Raw genomic sequence first — 12367 nt, forward strand, 5'->3', positions numbered from 1 at the left:
ATGCACACAGACGTGCAGTGGTGCACACTGATGTGCAGTGAAGCCACAGACATGCAGTGATACACGCAGACATGAAGCACACAGATGTGCAGTGGTGCACCCACACATGCAGTGATGCACACAGATGTGCAGTGGGTGGGAGCCCATCAGCTACAGGGGCTCCCCCTGGCCCACTGCCCCCAGCCTCAGCTACTGGGGCACCAGCAGCGCCATCACCAGCTGCATGTCCCAGCAGTAGGGAGGGGGAAAGGGATCAGGCACAGAGGAGGGAGCTGCACCCCCGCTAAGGGAGCACCACCAAATGTACGGTGGCCTCCAGGGGACATTCCCCCTCCTCCTTTTGTGTGAATGAGTTGCTCCTGCCAGCCTGGGGCACACCAACATGCCCCTGAATGCAGCTTCAGGTCTTCCTCACACTTCTCAGGTGTTTCCCAGGCTGCTGTTTTGCAAAGCAAATCCAATTATCATCCACATGCTCCTTTCTTCAGCCACACAGCCCTTCAGCTGGTCTTGCTGCAGGTCTTTATCCATGATGCCCCACAAACAGGGAGAGTCTTAGGTATTTTGAAGGGGCTGAGATGTTGTCATGATCCCTTAAAACCCGCAGAGATGTGATGCTAAGGGCTGTGGTTCAGCACTGGATTTGGTATAGTCAGAGAATGGGTGAACTCCATGATCTTGAAGGTCTTCCCTACGGCTTGGGTAGCCCAAGGCTGCTTCTTCAAGACAAGGCTGGTCCTCCTCCTTCCTCTGAGTGAGGTCCTTCAGTCACGCAGCCTGCCTCAGCCGGACTCTAGGAGTAGCCCCAACAGCGGCTCAGAGCCCAAAGGAGTCTGCTGGAGACCCAGAGCCCTGCAGGGCTTGGGCTTCACAGGAGGGTTTGGGCTTCACATCACTTGAGAGCCGGGAGATAGGGAAGTAAAACATCGGCCCTGACCCGGGAAGCTGCGGAGGCAGAAGGGAAACCCTCAGCTCAGCACTGTCCGGCCGCGGCGGCAGCCTGCGTACAGCACGGAAAGGCTTCCCGCAGGCCTCTTCGGTGTGTCACAGAAAGGTTTCCCGCGGCCGCCTGGGTGCAGCACAGAAAGGCTTCCCCCGGCCTCCTTGGTGTGTCACAGAAAGTCTTCCCCCGGCCTCCTCGGTGTGTCACAGAAAGGCTTCCCCCAAGCCGCCTCGGTGTATGAGGAAAAAGGGCTCCCCTGGACACCTCGGTGCCCCACAGAAAGGCCTCCCCTGGCACGGGAAGGGAATTATTTCCCCCAGGGCCAGCAGCTCCCTCTGCCTTGTGCTGTTCCCCAGCACCCAGCCTGTTCCCCAGCCCCCGCAGGCTCCCAGACGCTGTCAGCACTGAACACTGCTGCTGACCCTGCCCTTGGCAGCCTTTTGAAGGCTCACCAGCACCAGGGGTCCACACTTACTCTGGCACCCACTTCCCACTGCGCCAGAGCTCAGGTTCCTACCAGACTCCACCATCCAGCAAGGGGGGCTTGCAGTCCTGCAGGTCCTGGCACCACCAGCTTGGGGCACAGGTGCTGCTGCAAGTGCTGTGGGTGCCCTCCACACAGGGTCAAGGCTCAGTGATCTAAAATCTACCCCCACCCCATCACCCTCAGACCTGAAGTACTGGCATGGTTCTTGAACTGGGAACACAAAGTCAGCCTGTTCCAACCTGGGACTGCAGCAGATAGACATCCCCAAACTGGGAACACAGAAATGCTCCAAATACAAACCTACCCCTAAACCGAGCTGCTTGGACTGGAATTATTCCAAACTGGACTCTCCCTTATTGGGACCCCACAACCCCAGGAGAGCACAGACCTGCAGTCCCCTTGTGTGTTAACACAGACCCACAGGTACCTAAGGAGCAGATAGGAGAGTAACAGAACTCTGATGGGAACGCTGAAGAACGGCCCACAGCAGTGAGCAGAAGAGGCAGCTCCTTCCCCACTGGCAGCACCTAACACCTCAGAGATCAGCTGTACAACATCCAGCTGCCTGGAGTTCTCCACTCTGGACTCAAACCCCCATCTCCACCCCCTAAGCACCACTTTCTTCCTCCCCCACCACCCCACAGCTCACCCCCACTAATCAAGGAGCAGAGAAGGGGATTCCCCACTTTCTTCCTCCCCCACCACCCCACAGCTCACCCCCACTAATCAAGGAGCAGAGAAGGGGATTCCCATGATTTAACTCGTTTTATTGACTCAAAGGTAACGGCAGCCCAGCTGGGCTGTGCACATGGGGCCAAGCCCCAGTAGAAACGCAGCAGTAAGTCAGGAGCAGGGAGGGAGGGGGTGAGCTGCAGCAGGGTGCAGCACCCAGGCTGCTGCAGGAATGGTCAGTTGGGAGCAGGGGTTCATGACAGCTGCCCGCAGTCAGTGATGGTGATCTTCTTGCTCGTTTTGCCATCCTTAGAGCCACAGCGCTCCATGGCCTCCACCACGTTCATCCCTTCCTTGACACGGCCAAAGACAACGTGCTTGCCATCCAGCCTACAGGAAAGAAACAGCTCACAGCAGGCACCTGCCATGCCCCATGCACCTTGGCACCCCATCTGTCACATTACCTCCCCACTGGGGTGGGTTCTAGGAACCCCCCCATGCATGCCTCCCAACATACCACTCGGTCTTGGCAGTACAGATAAAGAATTGGGAGCCGTTTGTGTTGGGGCCAGCGTTGGCCATGGACAGGATGCCAGGCCCTGTGTGCTTCAGAATGAAGTTCTCATCAGGGAACTTCTCCCCATAGATGGATTTGCCGCCAGTGCCATTGTGGCGCGTGAAGTCACCACCCTGCAGAGAAGGGAACTCTCAAACCAGGTGCAAGGACCCTGCAGAGACTGTGAGCATGAGCAAGGTTGCCTTCCCACCCCAAACCTGCAAGCACCCAACTCCAGAATGCACCCAAGCACTACATCTCATCCAGCCACCTCCCTGCTGCAGCAGGGGTACCACGCACCTGGCACATGAACCCAGGAATGATTCTATGGAAGCAGGACCCCTTGTAGCCAAATCCCTTCTCACCAGTGCTCAGGGCACGGAAGTTCTCTGTAAAGGAAGAAAATCACCATAAGTGGCTCCTTCTGCCCAGAGCTGGGGAGAGCAGCAAGGCCTGGTGTAGCCACAGTGTGGCCAGGGCAACTTTACCAACCTGCTGTCTTCGGGACCTTGTCTGCAAACAGCTGCAAAGAGAGAAGAGGACGTTAGCCAAGGTAGGGTGAAGAGCAGCCACCACCCCTCCCCGGAGCCACCAGCAGCACACAGGGAGCCCCCGTCCCCTTCACTGCTCCCAGAGGTGATCCCGGCCATGTCCGCAGCTGCAGAGACCTCCCCACATCACACTCGGATCTGGAGGCACCCGGGAGCTCTGAGCTAACAGAGGAAGCATCCAAAGGATGCTGAGCAGCAGGGCAACTCCGTGCCCAGCATTCCATTCAATCCCTCCAGCCTGCTCAGGCAGGAGCCAAGCCGCCTCCCAGTCACTCCAGCTGGATTTGCAGTGAGCACCATCTGCACGCCGGGCAGCTCCCCGCGGGCTCTGCCACACACGCGGTCAGCCCTCCCGGAGCGCAGCCCCGGCCGTGCCGGGGATGCTTCACTGTCCCAGGGGCCAGCTCGGCAGGGCGCGAAATGCTTCGCTTCTGCCGTGACAATCCCGCCGCGATGGGCTTGCAGCTGCTCTCGCTCCGACATCGAGGAGCACCACGGAGGCCATGAAAGCATCTCCTGGTGGAAGGACGCGGCTTGCTCGGATATACAGGGTGGCTCCGGCACTGCTGCGGCGCCGGTGTGGCGGGGGACGGGGACAAAATGGCGGCACGGGCAGCCGCGGCCCCGATTCTGCAGCGGGGGAAGCCGCCGCGCCCCCCTCCCCCTCCCACAATCTCCCTGGGGCGGAGCAGGACGGCGCGGAGCCTGCCCAACGGTAATGGGCCAAGACTGCCGCCGGCCGACGCCAGGGCATGCTGCGGCAGGGATCCCCGCGGGCGGCGGCACCCCCGGGCGAGCTGTGCGTGGCAGCCGCTTCCCAAGCGACCCACGCCGCATCCCCCTCCTGGATCGGCGGCACCGGACGCTGCACCAGGTCCTTTGTTCCCTCCCTGCCGGGACTTAACGGGCCAGAGTCGCCATCCCTGCAGGAACCACGTGGAGGGAGCCGCCACCCTCACCGCTGCCATCCCCCTCCCCAGGAACGACCCCACAGCGCCGAAATGGCGGCAGCGTCCCTCCCTCGTTCGCGGCGCCCCCTACCCCCGCCAGGAAATGGCGGCAACTCCCACCCTCACCAGCCTGCTTCTTTCAGCCCCTCAGATCCCCATCCCACCTCGAAGGTGACGCGCCCCAGGGGCTCGCCGCTGGCGGCAATGTCGAAAAAGACGACGGGGTTGGCCATGGCGGGCGTGCGCTGAGCAGCAGCAACACAACCGGGCGGCGGGCGCGGCGCAGCGGAAGGAGCAGAGCTCCCCGCCGAACATTATATAGGGCTGAGATAGACCGCCTCTGCCACGGCGCTAGCCAACGGCTGCTGAGTGTGCGTCGGAGTGGCGGGACGGACAGCCAATCGTCGCTGAGGTGTCTGAGTTGAGGGGGAGAACGGGGCGAGGGGCTCCGAGCCTCGCGTCTGGGCAGGGCTGGTCGCGCATGCGCGATGCCTGCGGGGAGGTGGGAGTGGGAAGGCAGCGAGCTGGGGGTTGGGGGCTGGGCTGGGGTGGGGTTGCGGGATCGGCGGTGTGCGACAGGGCTATGGCCATGGGGCTGCAGGCGGATCCGGCAGGGCGGAGGAAGGCTAGCGGCAGCCATGCGATACGAGGCTTGCGGTGCGAGGAGCCACGGGCTTCATTTGGGTCACCCACCGTGCTTGTGGGACCGGCCTAGTTCGGGCAACCTCATGCCGCAGCCGGGCCCCGCTTCCGACATTGAGAAAGCCCATGGAGGCCCCCGGCGGGAGCAAGGCCACTCCCGCCACACCGCCCGGGGCCTGCCGGCAGCGCTGCCCACGGGTTAATAATTGGCAGCAGTGGGCACGGTTCACCGCCTCGCCTGGACGCGCCCTCGCGGGAGGGGCAGGCTCACTCCGGGTACTCACCGACGGAGGACCCCTGCCCGCGATGTGGGGATCGGGGAGGCCGTGGCCGTAATGACAAAGGACCGCGCGAGCCCCGCTGAAACGAAATCCTTTAATAGCCAGCGATGAGGAGACGAACAGGCAGCTCCACGGGGGGCCGCGGGGCAGCTGGGGGCCACCCACTACCCCCGCACCCCTACCGGGCCGGGCGCAGATGGTAGGAGGGGAAGCAGCGTGTGCACACGGAAGGGGCACAGGCCGACCCCAGCGATGCCTTTAAATACGGGGGCGGGGGGCAGTAGTGTTTCTACACTATATACAGCCTTGTGCTTCTGGGGGGAGCCCGGGCCCGGCTGCCGCTCCCATCGCAGCCCTTCGGGAGAAGTCCCCGTGTCGCAGGGGGGGCCCGGTTGGACGGCAGGCAGGGGCACGCCAGCGCTGCCCCCCCGGGCTCATGGGGGGCTTGGGGAAGGTCTGGTGCTGGGGAAATGAGGATGGCTCAGTTGTTCTCAAAGAGGGAGAGGAGGTCGTCGTTGCTGTTGCTGGGGAGGTCGGGGGGGCCCAGGTAGGAGAGCAGCTCGTCAGGGTTCGTCAGCTCGGGCAGGAGCTGGAGGCAGCAGCGTGTCAGTACCAGCACCCCTCCCTCCCCACCAGCTCCTCCCTGCCCGCTGCGGCTGGGGTCCCGAACCAGCAGCAAGACCCCCGCAGCCACCCCTCCCCGGGGTACTCACGTCGAGGGCAGGCTCTGACCCGTCGCCCGTGCCGGCCATGCCGGGTGCCGGGGGGAAGGCGAGGTCCGGGGCGTGCGCTGGGCCGGGGTGGGCCAAGGGCGGCCGTGCCGGGGCACTCCGGTGGTGCAGCGGCTGTGCCGGCTGGCTGCCCGCAGCAGGGGTGTGCAGCCCTGACTGCACCGGGGGATGGGACGGCTCCATCCGCCCCGCCAGGGGCAGCTGGTGGGTAGAGTGCAGTGGTCAGACCCCCTCTCCACTGGGTCCCCCTGCAGGGAGATGTGGCGGCCTGGAGAAGTCCCCATACCCTCAACCCAGCTGACCTGTGCGGGGAGAGGAGGTGCTGAGGGCTTCTCAGGAACCAGGAGGCTGCCAGGAATGTCAGACTGGTAGGAGATGGGGGGGGGAACCGGGGCAAAGTCGGTCAGTGTTGGTGTGCCCGGGGCACCCGGGGGCGGGAAAGGCTCTGGGAAGCCTCCTGGTCCTGGAAAGCTGGAACCTGCATGGCGAAAAGAGATGATTGGGGGTGAAGGGGACAACTGACAGTTCTGCCCTCATCCACCGTGGGTCCCCCCTCATACCCGGGGCACTGTAGTCAGCAGCAGCTCCAGCTGGTGGTGGTGGTGGCAATGCCGGGAAGGGTGCAGAGCCAGGCCCCAGGGCTGCGATCATCTCCATGATGTTGGGCAGCACCATGTGTGTGGGGCTGAGGGTCCGGCAACGCTTCAGCACCGGCCCCTCGGGCTCCTCCTTGACATGGATGTCAGGTTTGACCGGGACGGGTTTCCAGCTGCAGGTCGGGTCAATGGTGATCTCCTCATGCTCAGAGCTGATGGGCAGCAGGATGGCAGAGGGACTCAGGCTGGGGAGGAGGCAACTGCACAGCCTCCCAGGGAATGGCACAGTGCTGGCCACAGATGGGCAGAATGGGGATACTTACTTCTGGATGTAGATCAGGATGCCCAGCATGTACTGGTCCACCTCCAGCCCCTCCAGCAGGGCTGTCTTACTGCAGGCAGAGAGGGGCAGTGTGAGGGCAGGGAACCAATCCCTGCAAGCAGGGAAATTGGGGCAGGGCCCCACTCACTTGCAGACAGGACACCGCCAGGTCCCCCTCTCGCAGTTGAGCTGCAGGTAGGACTCCAGGTCGAAGCACTGCAGGGGAGAGCAGCAGCTGAACCAGCAGGGGGCAGACACAGGGTGGGAGATGCACCCCAGACCCTGCCACCACCACCCCTACCTGTATGTGCCGGCAGTCGTGGCCCCTGGCTGGGAGCTGAATCCTCCGGAAGGTGATGGGACACTTGAGGGACACCTTGATGGCTGTCTGCTCCACCCCATCCTCACCGTTGGGTCCTGGGGTCCCGGGGATGGTTCCACTGCTGAAGTTGCGTTTGACTGGAGGGAAGCAAGGGGCAACAGAAGGTCAGAACTGGGACACCAGGATCGTGGTGACACCACGGTGGCATCGTGATGGCATCTGTTACCTTTTCACCCTATCATGCACCAACGCCCAACCAGGATGTCCCCTGCACCATGCTGCAGCCCTGGACTGGGGTGTACCCCCAAACCATGCTGCAGCTCCCCCACCCCCAGAACCCTGAGGGCTCACTTTTGGTGATGCAGTGCTCGGCAGGCAGCAGCCGCTTCTTGATGAGGCCCTGCAGCACAGAGCGCACCGAAGGCCGGTGCACCAGCTGCAGCACGAAGAGGTGGGACTGCAGGGACACAGGGCCAGGGGCGCTAAGCTGGGGGCCCAGCCGCCAGCCCAGCTGCCAGCCCTGCCCCGCCCCATGCCCACGCACTCACGCAGCAGCAGGCAGTGACAGTGATCTGGATGGTGTTCCTGCCGGGCTGGCACACGTGCTTCAGGTACAGTGGCTTGTGGGAAGTCTTATTGTCGCCGCGTTCGATGCTCAGCGGTGTGGCGTTGACGCTCACCTGCACTGACGCTGGCCAGTTGGTGTTCATCTGCCGGTCCTCATGGTGGTAGCACTTGAACTGCAGCTCCAGGTCAGGCCTGGGGGGCAAGCACTGGTGTGGGCAGGGCTGTGTGTGGGCAGTGTGCCACCACCTGTGCCACCGTGCTATGCTGAGCCGTGCTGTGGACCATCGCATCCTACAGCACTTCTGACAAACCACACCATGTGCCACCACTATGTGCCACAGCACTATGCCATGCCAAGGCACACCATGTACAACCATCCCGTACAGCACTGTGTCATGCCAAGGCATGCTGGGTACCACTGCATCATACAGCACTGTGCCACACTGAACCATGCCACACAGCACAGCAGCACCATACCAAACCACACACCAGGAAGTGACAAGCTGTGCTGCATGGCACCACACCGTGCTGTACTCTGCTGTGCCACACAGCACCACACCAAGCAGCAGTGCACAACTGTACTGCTCTATGCCACACGGCTGCTGTGCTGTGCTGTGCCATGCCATGAGCCCTGCTGTCCCCCTGCTACTCCCACCTCATCATGAGGGTCTTGTAGACTGAGTCACGCAGCTGGAAAACGTGGTTGCTGACGGCCAGGTTGTGCTGCAGGCGGAAGGGCTCCAGCACCACGCCATCCCGCACCGGGAACGTCAGACGCAGCTCCTCCCCGGGGGCCGGCCCTGCTGGGGACACCATCAGCAGGGACCCTGCGCCCCGGCCTGGCCCCCGGCCGCGCCACGGCGAGCCCCACCCACCAGTCACAGACCCACCCTGAGGGAAGCTCCGCCCCACAGCCCTCCCCCGCCCCCCCTGCCCATCACACTCAGTGGTCCCACGCCAGCCCAGCTCCCCAGGGCCCTCCCCACGGGAGCTCAGCCCCTTCAGAGCCCCTCCCATTGCCCAAGAGGTGCCTCCCACTCCAGGTCCCCCTCCCAAAGCAAGCTCCTTATCGTGCAAGCCTCCCCCGAGCCCACCCTTGTCACAAGCCTCAGGATGCCCTCCCACCGGGAACTGTCTGTGAGGAGCCACCCCAGCCCAACAGTCTCTGGCACTGCCTGCACCCCCTGTGCCAAAGTCCTCTCCTCTTCTTTACAGCTCTCCCCACAGTGCCCTGCCCACAAAGGCGCAATGGCTGCAGGCCTGCCAGCGTCTGACCTCTTGGAGGGCCCTGGGGCACGGCGGGCGGGGGGGGAGTCCTCTGTGATGTGGCTCCCCCTGCCCCAGCAGCCCCCTGCAGGACACCTACCTGAGGAGGATGGGTGCAAGGAGGTGACGCTGGGCTTCATGTCCGGCAGGAAGGGCGACTTGATGTCCTGCCCCGGGGACGCGTACTGGGGCACACTGCTGCCCGGTGTCATGGGCGGCGTGGGGTTCCCTGCCAGCGGCGAGCTGGGGTACCCCGGCAGCGACCTGCCTGGCTGCGGAGGCACCGCGCACCCTCAGCACCCAGCCGGGCTGGCACTGCCACCCCCCACCCCCTTCTGCTGGACTTACCCCGTTGATGGCTGCCTGGCTGTAGCTGCTGAAGCCAGCGCCCTGCCCGTTGAACTGCTCAGCCGGCTGCGGGGGGAGGAAGGTCCCAGGGGGCTGTCATCAAGGGATGGCAGACACCCGGCTCCCCCTGCCCTGTGCCCACTGTCCGCCCTGCAGTACCTTGTAATAGGGTCCGGCACTGCTCGAGGTGGAGAGGTACTGGCCCACGCCCTGCTGCAGCCTGTGGCCAGGGTAGGAGGGGGACGGAGTGGAGGGCTGCGGGGCACTGGGGGCATACTGGGCACCAGCCGCAGCATATTGCCCACCCTGCAGGTACTGCTGTGCTGGGTATCCCTGCGAGGCCAGGGGGTTCAGTGCCAGCACCAAGGAGGGGCACGGTGCCAGCGCGCCACAGGCCCCGCCAGGGCAGCTGCTCACCTCACTGGAGTACGCCCGCTTGAGGCCCTGCCGGGGCAGCTGCTGGCTCGCAGGGGGGCCAGGGTATGTGTTCTGGGGCATCCGCTGCCCCCCATACAGGGAACTGGCGCTGGGTGCCCGCGCAGGGCTCATGCTCACAGGGGAAATGCCAGAGGGAGCCATGACGCCTGCCATGCCAGCCGGACTCATGCCAGTGGGCCCACGGGGTCCAGCATGGGGCAGGAACTGGCTGCTGAAGGGCTGTCCCCCACTCATCTGCAGCAGGGAGAAAGGGGTGGTCACAGGGCAGCCAAGGTGGCTGCTGGCTCCCTGCTGTGCCATAGCTCGGCTCTTACTGCACTGTACTGGCTCAGCTCCTGGCTCTGCTTCTCCTGCAGCGCTGCCACAGTCGCTGTGGCAGTGGCCGTGGCTGTGGCAGCAGCAGCGGCCACGGCGGCAGCAGCGGCTGCCTGGGTGAAGTCAGCTGGGGGACGGCCGGTATGCGACGGGAGCCCCATGCCAGCAGGGCCCGTGGGGCTGCCGGCGTAGCTGCAGGACAGAGAGTTGGGGAACAGGAATGTGATAGCCCCACAGCAGGGTGTGTGCCAGGATAAGGTATGCAGGGCCGCCCTTACCTGGCAGCAAAGCCTGGCCCACCAGGGTAGGTGCTGCGGCCGTAGATGCCTGGCTGCATGTAGCCCTTGCTAGGTGCTCCCTCGTTGAAGGGCTGCTGCGGTAAGAACGGCGGCGAGCTCATTCCTGTGCCGGTGCCAGCCATGCCAGGCAGCAGCGGGGTGCTAGAGTTGCCTCCCCCGGGGCCCATGGGGCTGCCAAAAACCTAGAGGATGGCATCAGGGAGCAGGGGGTCAGGCGGGGTACAGCCCTGCCCATTCGCAAGGCAGGGGGGGAGCGCAGGGGTGGGGGCCTCGGGTGCTTCCGGGTACCTGGCTCTGGGAGGTGTTGCTGACACCCCAGACGGTGGTTACCACGGAGAGGGATCCCGCGGGCTGATTGGAGCTCTGTTGCCAGGGAACAGCCTCATATGCAAATGAACCATCACTGGAATAAACCCAAATTAATGAAGAGGAGCGAAGGAGAGGCCGGGGGCCACGTCCAGGGGGCACCCGGGGTGCCGGCGCTCACCCGTGGGGCGTGGGCGGCAAGGAGGGTTTCATGGGGTTCATGGGATTCATGGGCGGCAGGCAGGCACAGGCTGGGTCTTCTGAAGCCGCGGTGGGCGCTGCGGAACACCGTCACCGCCACCGAGGCTGCGGGAGTCAGAGGAAGTGGCGAGTGAGGGGGCGGCCGGCCCCGGAGGGGCAGGAGTGGGGGATGCCTGGAGCCTACACGGCTTCCCCCGGCTCCGGCACCAGGACTGAGCGTCCTGCTCGGCCTGGCACGGCAACCTGACCAGCAAAGCCCGGCCCCGCCGCCGGGCGAGGAGCTGGGAGGTGTCCGTGGGCCCCTCGGAAGCCTCCCCGGAGCCAGCCCACCGCGGTTCCCCCCACATTCCCCGCGGACACCGACTCGGGCTCGAGAGCCGCGGGGTCGGGGGCTTTCCCCATGCCTGTGGATGGGGGAAACCGCGAGGCCTTCCCAGGGCGTGACCCAGGGCGAAGGGGCGGACGCGACCACCTTGACATCACCCCCTGCCCCCGGCCGGGAGCCGCCCGGGGTATTTCCAAAGGAAGGGGAACCCGGGGGTGGTGCTCCGGGGTCACCCTGGCGCTTTCGGTTCCCTGCGGGAGGACGGCGGGGGGCGTGGTGGTGGCCACCCGAAACGGGCCATCGGGAGGTGTCACCGCGGGGCCACCAGCCACGGTGCGCCCCCGCCCACGGTGACAGCCCCCTCCTTCACCTTTCGCGGCCGCGAACCCGGCAGCACCGCGGGGCCAGGCCCCGGGCCCGGGCCGCCCTCCCCACACCATTGCCATGGCAACAGCCCCTGAGCACGGCGCCCGGGGGTGCACGAAGCTGCGCGCAGGGCCAGGTCCTGCGCGTCCCCCACCGGCCAGCCCCGCCGGCCAGCCCCGCCGGCCCCGGCGCCGGCCCCGACCCCGGCCCCGCACTCACCGTCGCGATCGGCCCAAAATGGCCCTGGCGGCGCCGGGAGCGCGCGGCTGCGCGGAAGCTGCGCGGGATTTTTAGCCCGCGCGCGGCCGCGGCTCCATGGCTGAGCGGGCGGGGCGGGGCGCGCAGGGGCGGGGCGGGGCCGAGCCGGGCCGAGCCGAGCCGGGCCGAGCCGAGCTGGGCCGGACCGAGCCGAGCCCGCGCCACCGCCGCGCACAATGGGGCCGCGAGCTCATCGGTGTGCTCGGCCCGCCCCGCCCCGGCCAGGCGCAGGCAGCCGAGCACCGAGCAGCGGAGCGCGAGGAGTGTGACAGCGCGACACGGGGCGACCGCGAGTGCCACGCGTGTGGGTACCGCACGGTACCGAGAGGTGCGTGGGGCGAGTGCACGCGTGTCCGTGAACAGGGTCGCGCACCCTTTTCGGGATGACCGTGGGTGATGTGACGTGCGACAGCGCGGGCACCCGCTGCCAGGCTGCACCCGCGCCCATAGCCCAGGGAGGTGCCAGGAGTCGGTGTTTACTGGAGAAGCTGCAAGTGAGCCCCCGCCGGGAGGCTCCATCCCGCACTCCCCCATACAGCTTCCAGCCCAGGGCCTCTAGAGCAGCAAGGGCTCCCCGCCAGAGTGGGCAGAGGGGCCCGGGCTCCGCAAAGCCCTGCGGGTGCCG

The 12367-nt window shown here is 65.3% G+C and overlaps 2 protein-coding genes across 2 annotated transcripts; both read right to left on the reverse strand.

Moving 5' to 3' along the window:
- Positions 1-2184: 2184 nt before the first annotated feature.
- PPIA (peptidylprolyl isomerase A) lies at positions 2185-4433 on the reverse strand. Its single transcript, XM_054398571.1, has 5 exons — positions 4324-4433; positions 3151-3181; positions 2959-3047; positions 2620-2792; positions 2185-2492 (listed from the first exon to the last, which is right to left on the reverse strand). Exons 1-5 carry the CDS (start codon positions 4390-4392, stop codon positions 2357-2359), a joined length of 498 nt encoding a protein of 165 aa, XP_054254546.1. The 5' UTR covers positions 4393-4433; the 3' UTR covers positions 2185-2356.
- A 1130-nt stretch (positions 4434-5563) lies between these two features.
- ZMIZ2 (zinc finger MIZ-type containing 2) lies at positions 5564-10838 on the reverse strand. Its single transcript, XM_054398574.1, has 18 exons — positions 10774-10838; positions 10575-10689; positions 10266-10468; positions 9987-10179; positions 9652-9906; positions 9394-9567; positions 9235-9300; positions 8987-9158; positions 8276-8420; positions 7602-7812; positions 7405-7510; positions 7033-7190; positions 6880-6947; positions 6733-6801; positions 6374-6621; positions 6116-6291; positions 5796-6014; positions 5564-5671 (listed from the first exon to the last, which is right to left on the reverse strand). The coding sequence occupies exons 1-18, from the start codon at positions 10821-10823 to the stop codon at positions 5564-5566; spliced, it is 2736 nt and encodes a 911-aa protein (XP_054254549.1). The 5' UTR covers positions 10824-10838.
- Between the last annotated feature and the right edge of the window lie 1529 nt (positions 10839-12367).

Source organism: Indicator indicator, unplaced genomic scaffold, assembly GCF_027791375.1.
Source record: "Indicator indicator isolate 239-I01 unplaced genomic scaffold, UM_Iind_1.1 iindUn_scaffold_65, whole genome shotgun sequence".
NCBI classification, from domain to species: domain Eukaryota; kingdom Metazoa; phylum Chordata; class Aves; order Piciformes; family Indicatoridae; genus Indicator; species Indicator indicator.

What these genes read in the sequence shown, in the direction of transcription:
- PPIA (XM_054398571.1), bottom strand. Translation starts at nt 4,392, where the DNA reads ATGGCCAACCCCGTCGTCTTTTTCGACATTGCCGCCAGCGGCGAGCCC. An exon ending in CAAGGTCCCGAAGACAGCAG is followed by an intron (nt 3,048 to 3,150) that starts GTTGGTAAAGTT and finishes CTTCCTTTACAG; the next exon opens with AGAACTTCCGTGCCCTGAGC. An exon ending in TGTACTGCCAAGACCGAGTG is followed by an intron (nt 2,493 to 2,619) that starts GTATGTTGGGAG and finishes TCTTTCCTGTAG; the next exon opens with GCTGGATGGCAAGCACGTTG.
- ZMIZ2 (XM_054398574.1), bottom strand. Translation starts at nt 10,823, where the DNA reads ATGAATCCCATGAACCCCATGAAACCCTCCTTGCCGCCCACGCCCCAC. An exon ending in CTGTCACTGCCTGCTGCTGC is followed by an intron (nt 7,511 to 7,601) that starts GTGAGTGCGTGG and finishes GTGTCCCTGCAG; the next exon opens with TCCCACCTCTTCGTGCTGCA. An exon ending in CGAGCACTGCATCACCAAAA is followed by an intron (nt 7,191 to 7,404) that starts GTGAGCCCTCAG and finishes GCTTCCCTCCAG; the next exon opens with TCAAACGCAACTTCAGCAGT.